Source organism: Coptis chinensis, chromosome 8 (genome assembly GCF_015680905.1).
Source record: "Coptis chinensis isolate HL-2020 chromosome 8, ASM1568090v1, whole genome shotgun sequence".
Classification (NCBI taxonomy): domain Eukaryota; kingdom Viridiplantae; phylum Streptophyta; class Magnoliopsida; order Ranunculales; family Ranunculaceae; genus Coptis; species Coptis chinensis.
Window position 1 is genome coordinate 5715625 of NC_141463.1, and position 21494 is coordinate 5737118.

Below are 21494 nucleotides of genomic sequence, written 5' to 3' on the forward strand. Positions count from 1 at the left end.
TCAGAAACCTAAAACCTCGTCATAAACCCTCGTCATAACCTCGAAATCCTAAACTACAAACTTCCAACAACCATATATATATAACCCAACCTTCTAAACAACATTATATACATCCACCCACTGTTTAAGTGTAACTGCTACTCGAATACATCAAATAAATACATCAAAAGGAGCAGAGCTCTATAAATATACAACCAAAATGCCTAGACTATCTCTATACAACCCAAACTACGAACTTGACTCTGTCCTCGTCAAGCATAAGAGAATCCTCCCAAATCGCCATGACCATCATCGCTAGGGTTAGGAAAAACCTCCTCCACAACTGGCTCGTCTGAAATGTTAAGTAGGATGAGCAACAACGATGCCCAGTAGAAACACACATAACCAATAAATAGACTACTTATAACAAAACATTTAAAACATGCAGGTTTTTATAATAATATCCAAATATCGTGACTATACAATAAATCACTAGCTAGCATAAATCATATCGGCATGCTTCTTTTTAATATTCAAAATATAGTTTTCGAGTCATCATATACAACTATTGTCACCACGATCCTATTAGAATGGTGAGGGTACGACCGGTACTTTCGACCCCGGCGCGAGCATCTCGGTTCAAGACTTTCCATTAGTGAACCATGCACCGTTGTTTTCCTGATTTTACCGGCAGGAGCTGAAATGCCGTTGTTGTGTTCGTACACACAAAAAATCCCCAAAGCTTTTAGGGCTCGGGGGCCCCAGTGGACCATGACCCCCCATACGGCCGTCACCTAACTTACGGTGGTCAACCGCTCGACGATCGCAGACTGACTTCCAGATCCCGACACACATCCGTGGAGGACTAAACTCTCACTCGCGGCTAAACCTCATCGAGGTAGCATGTAACCCCACACAAGCTAATCACCATACAAATAAGTGACACGCATGTCTGGCATGGTTATCTAGAAAAGTAGAAAAGGAATTCCCGGACTATATCCAAAGGATGCATCCCTTTAAAGGTGGCCCACCACCTCGAAAGGTGTACACCACAGTTGAATCCTAGAGCTTAACCGCCTCCTCGAATTGCGACAACAGTTCCTTCTTTATAGGAATTCACAATTCCTTTTCTAAATCCCCTCGTGATAAGCATAGTAATATCTATATATATACTTTCATTATACCGATTGTTTTCAAATACTCTATTTACATATTTAGTTTTTCTTTTTAAACTGTTGGTTCTTTATGTGTGAGTTCCCGGATTTCCCACCATCAAGTAAAAACAACCTATGACTCCCAAACGGGCGAGTCATAGTAAATAACAACCGATGATTCCCAAACGGCTAATCATCGTAAATAACCACGAAACTCTATCCCGGGGACAATCCAGAACCTCACACATATTTACAAACAACCCAGGTAATCCTCACCCGCATACAAAATCCATCTCTCTGTCTCCTTACTGAGACAAGAGACGCGAACCCTTTCCAAAACCAGTTTTTCTCTTTTAACAAAGAAAACAAATCTCCGCTACCCCAATTTTTTCAAAAAAAACCATTTCACACGAAAGCTATCTATATATACAGTTTATATCGAGGAAATACAGTGCAAAACATGAATATCATATATACATGCATGGTTGATACGCAACTATCTATTTCCTATTTAAACAATTCAAATCATGCATGAAAATAAGCAGACTATATATTGGTATGTAGGTTCCTACCTTAGCAAGCTCCTTCTCCTCAAGCCCACTTAACCAAATCGAGCCCGCTTAACCGAATCAACTCGAATTCACTCCTATAACAGCATATACATATACGTCGGTTGTTAGAATTGATCGAACAACGAGGAATTCTTAACTAGTGTAAGCCGAGAAGAAATCTCGACGTTAAGAAATTGGTTTCGGGTATTTTTTTTTCCTATAACTACTGTCAACAGAGCTACAGGCCATTTCGGGCACTGTTACTCTGACGGTCTCCGCGGCCTTTATGTCAATACCACTCCTATCAATTCCACTGACGATTAAGATTTTTCCCAACTCCAACTACAAACAAATTCCACTCTTCAATTCACCTTAAATCTAGAAATAATTACGGGGTGTTCCTTATCAAACGTTCATCAATCGACCTAATCCTAAACAAGTATATAAATAACATAACTTCTCTGAAATAGAGTGAATATTTATAATTCTTACCGAGTCAGTAAGAACAGCTCCCTAACTAGCTGCTCCACCGATATCGCTCAACTCAACCTTCTCCAAACAAGCTACTGCCGACATTCAACAACCAATTTCAATTATTATTATAAATTTTTTTCCAATACATCACAATCCCATCCAAATTTCAACACTCCAACCATAATAACTTCATCAACAAAGTATAGAACTAGAGAATATCAAAATCTCTTACCAATTCAGCAACAAAATCGCTCCTAGCTAGCTCTCTCCTCCACCAAAATCGCTCCACTCTATCTCCACCAACAGCTACTGTCGACATTAAAACCACCCCATTTCAATTATCCTTCATCAATACCACCAATTAAATCGAATCAAGTTTACACTATCGATTGGAGAGAAATTACTCACCTGTCGCCGCGATTTTGCTTCGGTATACTCGAATTCACTAGCTACTCCAACTGCTACTGCCGAAATACCACACCCCCGTTCAATATTTCCATCAATACATCACCAGCTATCGACATCGAGTTAAAACTAGTTGTTTGAAACAAATTACACTCACCCGGCAGCGGCGGTACGAAGAAATTCCACTCAATTTGAATCTTCACGCTTGGTTTTTAGTGTTACTAGGTTGGGAGTGTGAAGAATTGAGGGTTGGATCGATGGGAATTGAGATAATTTTGATTTCTCTCTCCTAGGGTTTTTGAAAGGGCGAAAATTGGGGAAGAAGAAGAGAATTTGGTGCGAATTTGATTTTTGCGATTTCGTTTGTTCTATTTGGGCCGCGATATATTTAGGCCCCAGCCCAATATATCCTAATTAGACTTAACGTCCTACTTAGACTCCTAACCACTAACGAATTTAACGTCGCGTCGTAATTATTTTTCCGGCTCATCCCGCTAAATTTAATCTTCTATATTCTATCTCACCGCATGCTATAATTATGACCCAATCATGCGTGTAAGCTGTTAACTCGTGCCAGCTTCGCACGCAGAAAACCGCTAACCGCCATTTTTTGTCAAATTTTCGTATAAGATTTGCTCATCTAACGGGGCTTAGGAGTCGGAGTTAAGTTTCAGTAAGTTACGTACGTTTGAAATATAAACCCGACGACCAATTTACATAAATGACCCTAGATTTATTATAAAATTTACAAAAATACCCTTAATAATAATTCAAGTCTTTACACTTTTTCATGTAGAACTCGAAGTCCCAACCTCAGCCCATCTAGAAGAAAACTTAAGTTGAAAACGGTAAAAATCCTAATTTTTCAGCAAACTAGATTTCTGACGGACTATCTTCCGAATGACACAAAGCTTTCCACAGGTGTCCAAATGCATAGGGGCTTTTTGCGTTGAAAAGCTAACACACATAACTTACTTTCTTATGTTTTACAAAAATACTCAATCTCATTCTAAATGTTCGATAACTAAGCTCGAACACAGTATGCAGAAACTGATTTCTGACGCACTGTTTTCTGCCCGTCAAACTTCCAAACACCATAATTAATTCCACGGGCCTTGGAATGTAATAAGGCCAATTGGAATAGAAAGCAGACTTCCAGAGCTTACTTTTTCGTGTTTAGAGGAAAATCTAAATTAAACTCAAAGTATAAAAAAATCAGCTCTAAAACAGGACGTAAGTATAAGTGTTCCAGTTTTTAGTTTCATGAAATCAATATATGTATGAACCCAAACAATTAAACCAACTAAGCAATATTCATTGATTCAAATACCATCTCCACCTCAGTCCATGTTTCAGTATGACAGGAACCATATATAGGCAAAGGCAATTGAAATATGTAAACCCAAAATTTCAAATTTCAAAATCCACAAGAAATTGGTAGAATGATTACTCACGACTTCACCAGCGCCATTCTACCATATGGTGTGTCAAAACAAAAGAGACAACATTGAATAAATTCATGGAACGGGATAAAATGCATGTATATCAGTAAATCATTTATACTCATGATCACATATCATTAATTGAAATAGTATTCGGTAAGGTTTGCACCTGTAGCCATCTCATGCATAGCATTCATATCAATCATTACCACTTACACAATTCATTACTAGTTCCAACAGTAGCTATAGTTGAAGCCTTACAAAAGAAATCTAAACTTCTCACATATATAATGAAATACTTCAAAGCAACCAATATCCTATAGAACACCCATGGGTACAACAACATACCTATAGATATCTAGATATGGCAGAAGTAAACCTCGAGTCAGTAACTCAGTACACCATTTATCTCTATTGATCAAATTAATAATTTTTCATCCCAAAATTCCAATTAATAAATTAAGTAAATAACTAAAAGAAGTTATATGCTCATCAATCAAATAAGTTGTAAAGAAAAGATTTAGGCTACTCACTTATGAATTGATCAAGAAAAGCTAAAACCAGCGAAAAGAAACGAAACCGAAAGTCACACCGTTGCGCGTATATAAAGGTTGTCTTCTCCCTCCGGCTTTTATCTCTCTCACAACCGTAAGCTCTTTCTCTCTCTCTCTCTCTCTCCCTTTTAGAGCACGTCTCTTCTCTTTTTGTTTTCTTTTTCCTTTAAAAAAACTGTCCCCAAAAACAAGAATGAGTGTTTGGTAAAACCAAAACACCCGAAACCCCCATCCCTTATTCCCAACAACTACTCATCTTACTTTCCATGTTTTTATGATTCTATCTTTATCTTTATCTTTATCCTTTCTTTTTATTATTATTTAATTTTATATATATTTAATAAAAATAAGAATGAAAAATAGGGTTGTTATACCATATCTAAGACTAGATAGGAGTGGGACTCATACGAGTGTCTATTTTGGACAAATTATAGTGGATTCCTCACATGGTACCCTTTAATTCCTAGTTCTTCTTACTTTTTTTCTGTTTCTTTCTAAAGAACTTCACAAGCAAATGCATTTATACTTTTGTTTGGATGTAGGGAAATACTTAAACTCATCTGTCAAGAGACACATGGGTGTATGTTGAGTTTCATTAAGGATTGGTGAATTCATGGTCTCTTTGCTTGCCATGTGTGTAGAATTAAGGAACACTTTGGTTTTAAATGTTCCTTCTCCTTCTTCTTCAGTCATGTGTACTGTTGCCACTGATGCCATGTCTCTCTGTTCAATTCTTCCTTGACTGCAGTAACTAGTGAGACAAAACTGATTGATCTATTAATAGTGTCATAGTGTTTATGTTTAGTGTTTCTGTTTCTGTGCTTCCTACACACTACTATACATAAAAGAAAAAAACTAAGCATGCATAAATTAAAGTGGTTAGTGTTCTCCAATACCACGGGCAATAAATATATATATCATACAAATTTTCTCTTAAACGGACATATTATGTAGTGTCTTAAACGGTTTATATAACGTTTTGTACTTATATATAATGTCCTCCGTTAAACAAATTAATAAACAAATTAATAAGCGTAATTTAAAAAATTGTTCAAGACAGAAAAAGCCTAATATATCATATATCCGGAAAGGTTTATTTGTTAACAATTTTCTCTATGTGATTGTTGCTTGGATAACTTACTTTGAAACTAAATTGCAAAATAAAAAATCTAGCGTAATGAACATATCTCCATGTTTGGTTATAATAAAGAAAAGAAACAGTAACAAACAGCAAACCTATTATTGTTGATACGTTTATTTCAAAACAATGGTGATATGATTCACATTTTTTTTTTTAAAGCTGATCTGAGTAGAAAGCAAAAGAATGGCAACGAAAACCCAAATTTCAATCGTTTTATTTATTTGAGTCTCTCATATTGTTAGATTCAAAGCATTCAAATTAAAACTTAATATTTTTTGGTGCAGTAAAGTTTGGACTGCATCCTGTGTCGTTAATTATTTAGTTATGAATTTGGTAGCAGGACCATAGACCATGACAAAATCGATTATATTTTGTTGGGTGAATATGAATTTTATTACAATTTCGGTGGCAGGATCATAGACAATGAAACAACCTTATTTAAATGATATTTTTTGTTAATTATCAAGTCTATTATAACAAATGGACATCACAAAATGCCCCTATAGCCGTATAGGACATGATCATCCTGAAAAGAAACCAATACATCAGCACTCATAGAACCACCTAATCAAGTTTCTTTTAGGGTAATTTCTAGACAATGTCAACAACTTAGTGCAAAAAAATTACTGGTATAATCCTACTAGTTACTGATAAATTGTGGTATGGTGTTGGTGTGGGTCAAATCGGGAACAAATTAACATTATTGTGGCCTGTTTGGGAAATTTTCCTTTTCTCTATGTATTTTGAGCTAAGACATGATGTCTTGATTTACAGTTAGTCTGAAGGAAAATATGTCTGTGTTGATGTAACTGGAGTCTTTCCGTTGGTAGGGTTGGGAAATGATGACTTTGAGGTGAGAGAAGCAGCTAAGAGAGCAGCGACAGGGAAGATGGAGTTTGGGAAGATGGATTCCGTTTAGTTTTGACAGCTTTTTGGTTTTAGAACAAAATCGAGCTTTTTCAAAAAACTTGAAAGTTCTCGAATGATAATTTTATGACAAATTTGGTTCTAACGAGTTTGTTTTTAGAATGATAGGATTTGTTATTCAGAAAAAACTTGTGGCGGAACTTATTGTACGTTTGTCCTAATTTTTTTTATAAAAATATTTATCAGTATCAATAAAAATTTTACTTCAATTAAAAAAAACAAAAAACTAACAAACAAACAAACAAACAAACAACAATATGAATTGCGTGGTGGAACTCATGGAAGTGGTCAAGTTGTTGTTTTTAACTATTCTTGTTGTCATCTGAAGGCTGCAGTTAATATCGGAAAAATTGGGGACTAAAAGTTATACGGGTGAAGATTATCAGCTTCATAATCATATAACTTTTCTTTCTTCATTTTCGTTTCATGGCGATGCTTTCTCAAGATAGTGACCTTAAAGTGAAAAAAAATCTCAAGCTTTTGGACTTCATGTGCCATTTAAATTCAATGCTTTTGCCTTTATGCTGAAAAAGTGTAGAGTTGATCGATAATCATTTGGGAATGAAGATATTCAGATGATGTGGGATCCTCACGGATACCTTTTTTTCACTTTTTTTTTGAAATATTTAGCCATTTAGGACCTCAAAGATACTTCATATGGGCACAAAATCAAAAAGATTACAACATGTGCAAGGTTTTGGTCAATGATCAAAATTTGAAAGAATGAAAGCCTTGAATATACTCGTAACATTTTGAATATACTCGTAACATTTGACTATATATCAATGAAGATTGTGCTCACATTTTGAATATGTAAATCAAACTAAACATGTGTCAATAAGAATATTCTTCTAGTGGGGATAAGTTGAGATCTATTATGTCTACTTTTAGAACGGTGTTGTGTAAATGGGTAATCAAGTAGCACACAAGATTGTTTGTTTTGGAAAAATTATCTATCTAATAAAAAGGAATGTTGTGGGGCCTGTAGGGCCTCCATTTTGGGCTCATATATCGTTTTTCAAGTTGTGACATGACATTTTAAAGTGAGCTAAAATAGTGTGCTAAATCTCTACGCTGCAAACGGTTCTATTGTATCTCTTTTTTCTAATTTAGGATAAAGTTCTCCACCGAGATCAGATCTGCCGCCTCTCTCTATCAAGTATGATTCATTATAATGGCTATTTTCTCCTACTTTTATTTTTCTCTTCTTTTTCACTAACTTGCTAAGGTTGGTGAGGTATGTATCTTTAGTGGAATTGCTAATGTTGTTTGATTATATCCTCTAGCTAGGTTTGCTTCGATGTACCAAAAATATCTATTATTGCTGCCATTTTGTAGGTTGCCATGAGTATGCGACTGCATTTCGAGTTTTGAAAAATGTGGCTTCAAGATCTGTGCTTTTTACCATGGGAAAACAAATATCCGTACGTATTTTTAATTATTTAAGTCTATAGTGTATATAGATGTTTGTCCTATCCACTTTGAGACCATTTTGAGATTGGTGTTGTATAAATTAGTGTTAGTTGTTTTAGGTGTTCACGTTAATTGATATATCCGCTCTAAGATTGGTTATACATGATTCTTCTTATATGTTTTGTTTTTAAATTAATTTCTTTCTCATACAACTTTCAGATTGCTAGCTCACAATTCTGTTGGCATGGCATTTGCGTCCTATTTTATTTAGGGGCACCATTAAGTGTGACGAGGTATACAAAATCTTTTCAAAATATATTATGCATAAGTAATTTGTTGGGAAGTATGTGTGTATGTGATTGAATGTTCAAGCAATTAGGGGGCTTTAGTGGTTTTGCACCACAATATGTTTCTCTCTTTCTAGCTTTTCAATCAAATGGTTTTCTTGGTGCATCTTTGTCAAATGTTTGTTGTGTGCTCGTGCTGCATTTTATATAAGCAAATATTTTTTACGATTTTTTTGGATTTTGCTACATGAACTTGGTTTACCTGTGGCAGTACTTCTCATAATATGATTCATTTTTTGTATAAACGGATTTCATTGTCTATTCTGACTCTCACTTGGTTATAATTGGTTGTAGTTTCTTCTTTTTTCCTACCATAAAAATGAAATCCACTAGATATTTGCAGGGTGCATATATTTTTTTACGTTATATTGTCTATGTATTATGTATGTGTCAAAGTCATGAAAGATTCCAAATGTGTGTAAAATTGTTTTTGCATTAAATCTTGCATTAATGATTTAATGCGGGGGGTTGTTATGTGATTTAAATGAATGTAATTGGAATTATTACCAAACTAATGGGGTACAACCCTGCCTTATTATCTTCGTGGAAATGTGTTCATTTAAGTTTTGATTCATAGATGGAACTGTAATTATTTTTTTGAGGATTTGTGGGTGTATTCTGATGGGGTATGAATTCAATGTGTTGGACTATGAATTGTGTCTGCTTACCCTATTATATAAAAACCAAATAGATCTTATATGACCCTATTATTTGTAGAATTGTGTTCGCTACCATGTTTAGTCGTATAGTCGTTATAGTATTCATTTTCGTATTGGGTCATATTAATCAAAATTTTGCTATTTGATAGGTTCAACAATGTACCGAGGACCAAAGGATAGTGGCATCCACAATCATCTATTCCCTGCATCAGGAAGGTGTGATGACTTCAATTTTTTATTTACTTTCGTGTGTATTGTCCCTATTCTTATTGGGATTAAGGTATTGTACTAGGGTTTATGAAAACTTAATGGCGATGAACAATTTTTTGTACTTTCGGCATTCTTTTGTTTAATCTTTATTCTACAGATCTTACATTTGTGATTTGCTATTACAGAATCTCCCCTCAACATTTATAATTTCAACAATTGAAAAACTTATTTTGGGAGTCTATTTTGTCATAATGTTATAAGTTACTATTATACAATTTTGTGCATGCTAAGGGAGTTTGATGACAGGTATAGTGATCTTTAGTTGTCTTACCAAGCATATAGAAAAACAGGGGATGCATTACTAAAACAGGAGATGCTGAGCCACTGAAAGCGTGGCGAGTTTATCTGTGCTGGAAGGCATGGGCATATCCTATAGCTAATGATGTGGAATGGATAGAAATGCCTCCACCTTGCCTAATGGACATATTAGAAAAAGAAAGAAGTCTGTAACTTGGACATATATATTACCAAAAAACAAATTGAGATCTATTGCCAGTCATATTTGAAAAGATAAACTGTACAAATTATTTGAGTAACTTTAGAAATATCTAATGAAATGCAACCAATTCACTCCATAAGTAGATCCAATTTGATTATTACGTTGAAAAGAGGAAATGTAATCCAATCTTATATAATATGCTTATAGTATTGATTGACCACACATATTACAGTCCAAAGTTCCCTAGATTTCTCATTTTCCTGTGAGTGCTAGCTTATTCCTCTCACTCCTCTGCACTTCTGCCTGCCCTATAATAATATCGGAAATCCGGTTATAAAACATATAAACGGGACAAGTTACAACTTACTTTTTTAAACTTACAAAACCATTTCTCTGCCAGTGAATTATTTTTCAATAACATATATATACCAACAACAATATCTGATTAGACCTTAGCTAGTACTAAACTACTAAATTCAATCGTAATTCAATTCCTAGTGGAAACTAAAAAACGAATTTCAAATCCTAAACTCTAGTAAATTGGCTTGTTGTAGCAGTATCATGGTCCATGGACACGTGCAAAGTTAGATAGATTACAAGAAGGATGTGATAGTTTGTGACGGTTAGGGCCAGTAGTGGTCGTAGACTCGTACTCGTAGTAGTTAAACGGTTTCAAAAATTGAATAAAAAATAAGTTTTGACGTGTCCTACTTTTAATATAAAATTTCAGTATGCTTAAAAGAATCGTTATTAACGAATATTTTTAATTACAGCATCGCGCAAAAAAAACCTATGTCAATGCTTAGCGTTTAGTTCTTACAATGATTAAGAGAATGTATTTGTTTAAACCCATAAATATGTGAAGGAAATTGACACGAAAATTTTCAATGCATGTACTAGAAGTGAACAGGGGTCTTGATAAATTTCCAACTTATAATTCCAATTGCACAACTTTACCATGTGATATGACGAGTGCTATAAAAGGGTTGCAATTCGCCGAATAAATTACCAAGCCACAGTAGCTCTGTGACTGCGGCACGGCTCTTAGGACTAACACACTCCCAAGGGATATTTCCACTGGACTTCATCTTCAATCTCTATAAAATGGAATTCGCATTAGATATTGAAATTTGAAACGCCTATTTGTGCTATCTACTATATGTTTGCATTTGATATAATTTACATATTCTTGAATAAGTCATACCAGATTAACTATTGTCAGGGATGATTCTCCAACTTCGAATTATATGTGAAGCTTTTTTAAGTACTGGAGGCAGGGCATGCAGTTGTTTACAAACAGATTTGGTTTCTACGTACACTGTAGTCTACTGATGGTGGGAGAAAAATAAGGTGGCAGTTGTAGTTTTGTACAAGAACATCTTTTTGAAGCGGTTGCTTCAGTGTTTGACCCCTGTGAATCATAAGTAATACCAAAAACTCTTGTCAGTGGATTAGCATAAGCAGGCTTGATCATATATGGTCAACTTACCAGTCGACTCAACAATTTCACTGACCATGATTAGCAAGCATCGATCAAGCTTAATGACAAGCTTATAGAGTTCAACCTTATATTAGGAAAATAAACTTAATTGAAAGAGATGGTTGTATGAGCTGCCAAAAAAAAGAACATTAATATCCATTTTTGCTTCCTTAGACACGGTCCACTTGTCTATTTCTATTAAAATAATTTGTATGCTTAAGCCGTCAACGATGGTCACATTCACCCTGATGTGTATTCCATTTGTTAATCATAAGTTTAATTAACTAATCAACTCGGTTTACGTCAACATAATACAAACAAAATGGATATTGTTATATATTGAGTTAGGTTAAGCTGGTTAGGTTAATTGTTTAATCCTAACTAAGTTTTTTGTGTTTTGATGCTGTTTAAGTGGAACTCTCAAACTCAAAATCTATGTTTCGCTAGGTAGAATAATAGTAGAATTACACTCTATTTTTGTTGTTGAGTAACTAAACAATTCAGTAAATGATGTTTTATATTGGAACGACAAAGGATTATGCAAGTATAGTTTGTCTTTATACACATACGTGCTGCATGACAAGTAGTTTCTAGCTAGCTACGTACTTAAAATATATAATCTTTTAATTAACTACTTTTGCTGACTTAAGATGGAAAGAACATCATTATTGTTTGATAAGTGGTAAGTTTAAGTGTTTAACACTACGTGGTTGGCTTCAAGTGTTAGATCAGTCCCTTCTGAGTTTTGATGTGAGGAAATAAGGGAGGAAGTAGCTACTGAGAAAAGGAGTTCCACCTAACTTTTTTTTTTTTGCTAGAGGTGTCCACCTAAATGGCTAAACCAAGAGACATGAGTAAGTTATGAAGAGCTACTATTTATGGTGTGTCGTGTGTAGAGCCAAAATATCTTAAGAGCAACGTATGCATCGTTAGAAATATCTTACCTTGCAAGCAGTCGTCTTGGCCTGGCTTCGAGTCTTTCCTTTGCCTCATTCTTGAATATTCCTGTTAGAGTACTTCGTGTTATGGTACTGGACGAGCGTAGTGTACTTGGGCTAAATCCATCACTCACTTTAATCCTAATTATACTCAGAACTCCACGGCCGCGACATGTTAAACCAGAAAAACAAACAATCAAAGTTTTTGTTCGTCACTCACTTTAATCCTAATTATATTCAGAACTCCACAAACCTGATAAACAAACAATCAAAGTTTTTATCGAGAGACAAAATGAGGTGAAATGTTCAAATGCACACGAAATCTGTTGATTTTTTTATTGTCAAAATTTTGATACTAATCACTAATGTGATGTATTCATCCCCAAACTAATTAATCTACTTCAAGGGAGAGAGTAGAAGAAAATAAAACGTTATTTCTAATTAAGCAATCTTGACATCATGTATGACATCAAAGTGGTGTTCAGTGCTGGAAAAGAGAGATAACAAGAGACGAGCTGAGATTGAACCTTCTCTCCTATTTGTATAGCTCAAATAGTTAAATGTCTTTAAATTGAAGCACGCATTACAAACTTGAAGTAAGCTTGGACGACATTTTTTTCTACTTTTCTTATTGTTTGTTCTTGTTCTTCTTTCCATTTTATATGATTAAAAGATTATAAATTTAGTAATTTGATCCTAAAGCTCTTAGGCTAAGTCCAATGGTGCGGCAAAACACTAAATATCACGAAAATTCTGATTTAATGGTGCGTCAAAACGCTAATCCGCCAATAGCACTAGTTTTAACGAGATAGCATCAAGTCAAGTCTACATACCAGTATAAGTGGCGGTTAGAAGAAATCTAAGCCACACTGTGTGGCGGCTAATTTTTTTTTTTTTTAATTTTTTTCTCACACGCATTTGAGAATGGCGGCTGGATATGAAAAAAAACATTAGATTTGGAAACGCTAACCGCTAACTCTATACTCTATTGTGGTTTGGTGGGATGGGGCACCAAGCCTTGGACTTAGCCTTAAACTCTTTGGGTGAAGGTAGTATTCGATGGGCTTGTTCAGTTGTCTTGTACCAACAAGCTTTTGAGGATCTCCTTCACTTTGGACTTTTCGTCCTAGGTCGGGCTTAAATATGCGGACCCAAGTGAAAAATCGTGGGGGCCCAACACATGATAAGAGAACGCAGTGATTTTAATTCAGTACACTGATGTGGAAATTGCATTTGCTCAGCCTCAAAGGGGAAGGTTGGATACTTCATTTCCGCCTGATCATACATCTTGTTCATTATAGTGACGAAACTTTTTCTAAAAAGTAAGCAAAAGCCTTCCATGGTCTTACTTAACATACTCCACAGTTAAAAGGAATGATCATAAAGCATTTTTAATTGTATCGTGTTCTAAAGTTCTGAAGTCTCAACTCTCAACACCTCACTGTCTGGCGTTGGGATTCTGCTGGGTTCAAGCTAGACCCAAAGGATTATAAGGTTGGGCCCATGATGAAATTTTATTTCGAGCCTTCTGAACAGATAATGAATATTGAAACTGTCGGACTACCAAAAAGGCAAAAACCCTATCAACTGAACCCTCACTCTTCTTTCTTCGCTGGAACAATCTTGCAATTTGAGCTTCGGAATCTTGCAATTATTCAATATTTCAAATTTTTATAGTAGTCGTTTGTTAATTTATTTACATGGTTAGTAGAAATATCTCACCTATTCAGTACATAAGGAACTAAATGATACTGGATAAAATTTCCATAAATCTAGATGAGCATCACGTAATAACTTTTCATAGAGATAAATAGTCTATTCTTTAAGATTAATTGGTTTTGGTAATGTGTGGTTTTTATTAATCTATGTTGTTGTAATTGCTGTTCACGGGTCGGTATTGTGTTTCAAAGGCCCAATGCAAAGTCTGAAAAATTGGGTTTCAAAGGGCCCAATGCAAAGTCTGAAAAATTGGGTTTTTATCTAGGTTTCTCACACTATAGTGGGGTTTTTAACAGCTTTCACGGGGCTTTTTTTTTTATATTGGGGGCCCTATACAAAGCCTTAGAGCATCTCTAGGTGGTAGTAAATTCAGTCGCATCCTTCAAATTTGAAGGAATGCGTCAGAATTTGCCGAAATTCCATCTCTAGGTGGTAGCATTAGTGGTCGATCACCGTTTGTTCACGATTCTTGTTATTAATTAAAATTTGGCAATTTGAATGCGGATGCGGAGCGATATTGGTAATGTCGCGCGCCATTGCAAATATCGCCCCAATTTTTTTTTTGACTTTGACCAACACCACACGCCAGTAGTACTGTCACGCGCCACTACTAATGTCGCATGAGTTATTTTTTTTTTACATTTTCAATTTGGTTTGGGTAAACTGCGAAGCTTCGACAGAGCATTGGGAATGTCGCGTTGAGTTTTTTTTAACTTGGGGCTGACATTGGTAATGTCGTTTTGGGCGATTTATATTGTAGTTTGAATTGTTTTGGTTGTGTTTTGGAAATGTTGTGTTGATTGTCGATATGAATATCTGTTGGAAGGTAGCCCTATTCCAAATTTGTTGGGTTTTGGATTTGGAGTGAAACCGAATGAAATTTTTGGTGGTGGCGACAACCACCGATTTTGGGCTTGGGCCAGAGTTGGTCGAAATTTGCGACCAGTTTCTTCATTCGCATTCTTCAAATATGAAGAGTATGCTACTACCACCTAGAGATGCTCTTAGACATTTAGGGCCGGTCCTGCAGCTCTGCGCCTCTGCTCATGTTTCTTACAGTTTGTTTGAAAAAGATAACTATTTGTAAAGAAGAAAAAAAAGATGATGCTATTCTTTTTCGTTTAATTAATTAAAATAGTGATCTTCTATTATTCTTTTATTTAATTAATTACTAATATAATTTCTTTGTTATTAATTAAGGGGAGGGGTTATAGGGACATATTTTATAAAAAACACATAAACAAATTCAAATTTGTTATGACATTTATAAGTTTTAGATTAGACTAATTTTTTGTACATATGATCTCCTAACTATTCTAAACACTGTCATAAATAATCATAAAATTTAAAAATTTCTAAACTTGCCAAATATAATATAAAAAATAGTGAAAATGAACAGTCCATAATTAGTCAAATTTTATAATTTGTTGAGTATATTTGACAAATTTAAAAATTTAGAATTTTTTTGATTATTTGTGACAATATTTAGAATAGTTAAAAGAACGTATCTACAAAAAATTAGTCTAATATAAAACTTATAAATGTCCTAACGAATTTGAGTTTGTTTACGTGTTTTTATAAAATATGTCCCTAGAACCTCTTATTTAATTAAAATAATTTGTTTTTGTTCTCTTCGTGAAGAAGAAGACAACTGTTTTTGTTTTGTTATTAATTTGTGCCGTTATTTATTTTCTCACAATCTCGAAGATATTTTAATAGAAAAATCAAGACTCAAAGTATTAACTTTATTTGGACCCTCTATCGTGAGCTACACCAATCTTGATGAATGTGTTTGATTTGTGAAATAAATAATAAAAAAATATTTAAAACCTTAAAACGATCTCGATCGTTCATCTTACATTGATGGATCTCAATGTAATCGTGTGGCTCAAAAGTGTCAGAACATAGAGAATTGGAGATTGTTATATTTAGAGGGGCAAAACAGTCAAAAAAGCGTTGAAAAAGTCCAACTCTTTTTTATCTTGGGCCTGATTTGGGTAAGGCTTGGCAATATTTAGGTTCACCCTTAATGGCCCATTTAATTGAGCCCATCTATGATGAATAGAATAAGGGATACTATTACCCATTTTCTCATCCCCTGAAATTGAAAGAATTGAAAAGAAGAGTATAAAGAGAGAGATAGGGTGTGCATGTGGGGCAGGAAGAGAACTAATTGCTTATCATGTTCATGTTGTGAGCCGATGGAGTTGTAAACTTGGACTTTGAGAAGGTGTATTCTTAAGTGAACTCTGTGGTGAGTAATAATCTAAATATGACATGCACTCTCTTTTATATTTTATAAAGCTTGATTTAGTACCTCAATTGATATTCATGTATGCACTATTTGCGTGATTACTGCTCACAAAATTAAACAAATGGAGTTTGTGCCTGCTTAATGGATTAGCACTTAAACTTCCTTGGTTCATTCATTGGCTCTATTTATGTTTTTGGTAATATATGCAGTAACCTGATTATGTACTCTAGAATATACCATTGGCTTGGTACTGTTACTAGCTGAATTTCTTTGGTTGTGGTATTGCTAGTTTTGAATTGTTTTGCATTGTAGTATGATGACAATATTGCTAGAAATTCTTTTCTACTCTACAAACTGGTGTCATTGGGCACCGTTTGACAATTTCGGGATTCACAAAGCTATTAGTGACTCTAAGCAGCGTAATTGACCCCTTTAGAGCGCATGGAGCTCTATTGAGCATATGGGCTCCTAAGCATATAGAGCTCTATTGAGTGCATTGACTCTTATGCAGGGTATGGAGCTCTTTATTCAGCGTATTGATTCCGTTGGAGCATATGGAGCTGTATTGAGTGGATTGACTCTTTTGGAGCTTACATAGCTATATTGAGCATACTGACTCCTTCTGAGCATATAAAGCTCTATTGAGCACATTGACTCCTTGGAACGTAATGTATGTTGACTCATAGTAGAGATGTACTCATTATGAGTGTGTTAAAATTTGGGAATATGCCAAGGGAAACTCTTTAGTAAACTTGACATCATTTTTACCTTTGGAGGTTGGATAAGTAGATATTTTGTTTACTTGAAGGCTATGGATGATAGTGTCGTCTTAGTTGTAAGTGTTTTGTAACATGGATTTTTCCTTAACTTGATAGTTCCTTCGAGTGTTCTTTAATTCGCTATATCTTATTTTATTTTTGTTTGAGGTTTCGTTGTACATACATGTATGGCTTTTGATTTGTATTATGCTTTCTCTTACCATACTCTCCTTTCACTTATTTTAGTGGGTGGTCGGGTAGTTTTTACTTGCTGGGCGCGTGGTTTTTACGCCCTTACAGATTTTGCAGGAGTTTGATAATTGAGAGTACGGAATGAAAAACTAGAGTCCGCAGAATTGTGTTTATATTGGCTTAGTTTGCCTTACGTTTTTCCCTTTTAGAAAGATTTATATTTGTTGGAGATATAATTACTGAACTTTGGATATCTGTCAGACTCGGTATATAAATATGTATTTACCCAGTTTTTCACATGAGTACCCTACTTTATAGTGAAAAATTTCATGAAATATGAGCATGCATGGGAACTTTCCCCTACCTTCAAGAGTTATCATGAAGAATTTGTCCATAAAAGTTTCCCCATTTGCAGCCTTATACAATATTTTCCATTAAATTATTAAAACTGTTCTGAAGGGTGGAGAAAAATTCCCATGCATACTCATATTTCATGATATTTTCAACTAAGTTTCGCATTGGATTTTTTCACATCGAAGTCAAACATACCCTTATTGTATTGCTGTTTTTTTAACTGTTTGAGGAGACTCCAGACACACCTTTTGGACACTTGTGCTTCTATGGAGAAAGCATGGAAGTAATGTAACCTTTTTAGTTACTATGCAGATATGAAAGTAGCATCCAAACACACTATTTCATATTACCTTTAAAATTTCTTCACTTGCTGATGTAATGGTGTCTCATTGGTTTAATTGAGGGAACTGAACCTTTTTGTCATATGCAGTTATGAAGTGATACTGGTGTTTTGCTAGAGACTCCAGAGGTTAGTGTCTGATCCAAAAGTCAACCAAGATAGTTGCCAAAGGATGAGTTGTGTGCAAATTACTGCTCATGGTCCACATTTGAAAGTGAGAAATGTGTCTCAGCCTCGCTGCTTGACACACTCTCAGTTATTTTTGTCTCCTAACTTTACTGTGACTTCCCGGAGGCCCACTACCAATGTGTCAAGCTACAAGAGATGCAACACCGTATGCTTATTTGGTGGTGAGCGAAAAGCAGGAAATGGTGATGAGGTACAGAAAACTCAGATTGTTTCCTAAGTTATTAGGTATGCTAACCAGCTGCTCCTCTAGCGAATGGATATGGTAATGCCCCTGTCCCCACTACAAGACAAATAAGTTACCTGTTTACTCCCAACTGATTACATCTATCTACTTTCTTACTATAATCTTTTTTCTGGGAGTGAAGTTACATGTACCTTATTATCCAAAAACAAATAGCAGAACCATTATCCTCCGTGGCTCAGTTTTGGTTGTCAGTAATAAATAAATTTGATCGGGAGAAAATTACAAAGATGATATCTTGTCTCTCCATTGTCCCGTTTTCGATCAATTCTTTTTCTTTTCTTTCTTTTTTCATTTTTTATATTCTCTTCAAAGATTAGAAATCCTTTCCTTTGCTTCTTACAACATTGATTTTTTACTTCATTGAAATTAATAAAGGCAAGCTACTCACTGACTCCACTCCTTGAGTCAATTGTGAATAAGGACATAATGTGGACTTCTGGTAATATGCAGACCCTTGTGCTCTTTGTGCACCCAAGTCCGTTGTTACCAATTCATGGTACAAACTCATAGCCAGAATGTGGAAGAGAGATGTAAATCAATAGACAAATCTGCAAATCTGATTGAGACAGATATGCGTTGAGAGATTGATGTGCTCATAAAACGTAAAGTCTTGCCACAGTACAAAGATGGTTTGGAGAAGAAGGGTTCGGGTGAGCTTGTAGGTGTATTTTACTTAGTAGAGATCAAACAGGAGGAGATGCTAGAGAAAGAATATGGTATTTTATGTGTGTTGTTGTTTTATTGTTTTCAAGTCTTTCTTGGAAGTTGGAACCTGTAAAAGTGGTCACCAGTTCTTTTAGTATGTGTTGTTGTGGGGTATAATGGTACCAGCTAGAACAGCAGCCTTCTTAACATTTCTCTCGAGCTTTTATTTCCTTCTTAAGTAAAAAATTACACTAAAAATTCTTAAATTTTCAAAGATCTCCTGCTGCGAAACAAAGCAGATAAGATTACACATACCAGGAGATTACTCTATGTACTAACTGAGCCTACCTATATGTCTATTTCGTTTAACCTGAATTTCAATTTGGTATTAGGCTTCTCCGTGGAAATCCCTTGAACAAGCCATGCAGGGTTTCAGGAAGGAGCGGTCTGTGCAGGACGTGTTGCGGGAGCAGATGCAAAAAAAAGAGTTTAGTGATGAATTTGGAGGTGGTGGTGGAAAACCACCTGACAGTGGTAGAGGTGGTGGCAGTGATGGTTCTGGAGGAGGTTCAGAGGATGAAGGGATGGCTGGGGTGTTGGATGAAGTTGTGCAAGTGGTTTTAGCAACTCTTGGTTTTATGTTTTTGGTAATAAATGTTGGCTTCTTTGTCCCTTTAAGTTGGAGTAGTTGTTAAAAATGCTTGATCTTTCTCTCATATTTCTTTACTATTTTACTATTTTTTCTGGCAGTATTATTACATCCTGCAAGGGGCGGAAATAACTCGGCTGGCAAAGGATATTATCAGGTATATCTTCACCAAAAAGCAGAGTGTGCGGTTGAGTCGTCTTTCATACCAGATGCAGGCATTCTATCGGCATTTAACAAGGAAAGAGGAGGTACAACAGGATTGGTTGGAACGTGCAATCATCAACACTCCCACTTGGTGGCACAACCCAGCCAGGTTGAAGCGTGTGCTCCACTATTGCCTGTCTTCAGGATATTATGATTGAATGCTGAATTTCCCTTTGCTTTAAAAGATGTTGATTATCCCAGTTGTTACTATCATTTTCTTTGTTTTTTTTTGTACACTAATCTGAAAACGTTTCTTGTTAGTCCGTCTGGCTTCAGGATAATATGGTATGCAGATTTCTATCTGATTTTAAAGATACTTAATAACCCAAAGTTACTGTTACTATTTTTGATTTTTTTTGTTTTTTTGTTTTTGGTTTCAACTTGTTTTACTTGCGACATCATTCCCAATTTAAGGTTGCACGTGATTTGAGTCCCTTGATAACGTGGACAACGGGCTCTAATAGCACCATGGTTTGAAAGGCAAAAGAAGGAACTTGATTTCAACACACAGGTCAATCTTCTAATGGCCAGATGGGTGGTATATGGTGTTTTACATAGGTGTCACACGGTGCAACTCTTTGAGGGTTTGCTTCTTCACATTTTTCCACTTATCTTGGTTTGGATAAATTTTCTTGAAGGAATCCATGTTCAATGGAGAATTACAGCATGGGCAACAGGATCATATGGTCCTGCTATCAAAGTTCTTGAAAGAAAAATAAACCAAAAGGACGGTGGTCCTGTTTCTTGACTTGGATTTTCTCCCGTATTGAACTTAAACGGACCATTATCGCAGATCTTGTGGAAAAAAGGGTGCCTTATTCTCAATCCCGAAGGCCAGGAACTAGCAAGTCCCAACACACCACAAATCGACAACAAATCGACAACTTCATCTCGTATTGAAGTGAGCAGAGACCAGTTCATGAAGTGGGCCTGATCATTTACACTTTCACTTCTTAATGTCCCACAGTTAACTCCCTAAACTCTGCAGATTTATACATTATGTACAAACTTTATGCCAGATAATCTGCTTATGAATCTGGAAGACTGGAAAGCAAATCAGCCTTCCCTAGTGGTTAATGCTTGTGTTTATTGGTCATTAAACTAGACATTATTACCTCGTGTCTAATGTTTGTTATTATGTTAAATTTTTGTGGTGCGCTTAGTTTCACTTTCACTCTTAGGTACAAACAGTCCAAAAGATTACTGGAGTTCTGTGGCCCATATGCACTATGGAAAAGTAGATAGTGAATAAATGATGCCTTCCCATTTTAGCCTTAGGTGTTGAATAACTATCTCAGGAGGCGTGCCCCCACACGCCATATAAAATCATTCATTATCCAAAGTATATATTCTCTAATAACGAATTGAGGAATGATAATCAGACACTGATAGTGTCAGCTAATTCGTTGCTGCCTTTTGGTGGTAACTGAAAGCAATGGTTCGATACATCCATTTAATGGTTATGCCAAGTCAAGTTTGTAATCCTTATCGGAAGAAGCTTCTGTTCACCTGCAAGACAATCTGGCCAATTTGATCCACTAGTATTTCATGACTTAGAACCATGCCCGTACAGGCGTACATTATACAGTTACGTGCCTATTTTGGCTCTTGAGTTAAATAGTTAAATCTTTGATCGCGGAGCTGACTTCGATATGAAATTTGTCAATGTAACTAACCCTCCTGTACTAAAAACCAATTTTCACTTTACCATCTAGTTGGCTCTACCTAGTAGTTAAGCTAATAAAAGTAATACCTGGAATCCTACAATCGAAT

The 21494-nt window shown here is 35.4% G+C and overlaps 1 protein-coding gene and 2 long non-coding RNA genes across 5 annotated transcripts; 2 read left to right on the forward strand and 1 right to left on the reverse strand.

Annotated features, from left to right (window-relative positions):
* The first annotated feature begins 7768 nt into the window (after positions 1-7768).
* On the forward strand, positions 7769-9482 carry LOC147479535 (uncharacterized). 2 transcript variants are annotated; one of them, XR_015206577.1, is made up of 4 exons: positions 7769-7864; positions 7966-8051; positions 8260-8333; positions 9196-9482. It is a non-coding gene; the product is annotated as an uncharacterized LOC147479535 (long non-coding RNA). The 2 variants fall into 2 exon arrangements; XR_015206576.1 differs by lacking the exon at positions 7769-7864 and having other exon boundaries at positions 7874-8051.
* Positions 9483-9978: 496 nt separating this feature from the next.
* LOC147479536 (uncharacterized) lies at positions 9979-11156 on the reverse strand. Its single transcript, XR_015203970.1, has 3 exons — positions 10960-11156; positions 10713-10852; positions 9979-10063 (listed from the first exon to the last, which is right to left on the reverse strand). It is a non-coding gene; the product is annotated as an uncharacterized LOC147479536 (long non-coding RNA).
* Positions 11157-15955: 4799 nt separating this feature from the next.
* On the forward strand, positions 15956-20064 carry LOC147479537 (uncharacterized). 2 transcript variants are annotated; one of them, XM_086576311.1, is made up of 4 exons: positions 15956-16146; positions 17881-18169; positions 19261-19515; positions 19619-20064. In XM_086576311.1, exons 2-4 carry the CDS (start codon positions 17963-17965, stop codon positions 19877-19879), a joined length of 723 nt encoding a protein of 240 aa, XP_086432437.1. In that variant the 5' UTR covers positions 15956-16146; positions 17881-17962; the 3' UTR covers positions 19880-20064. The 2 variants fall into 2 exon arrangements, with proteins under 2 accessions (XP_086432437.1, XP_086432438.1); XM_086576312.1 differs by having other exon boundaries at positions 15986-16146; positions 17881-18241.
* Positions 20065-21494: the final 1430 nt, after the last annotated feature.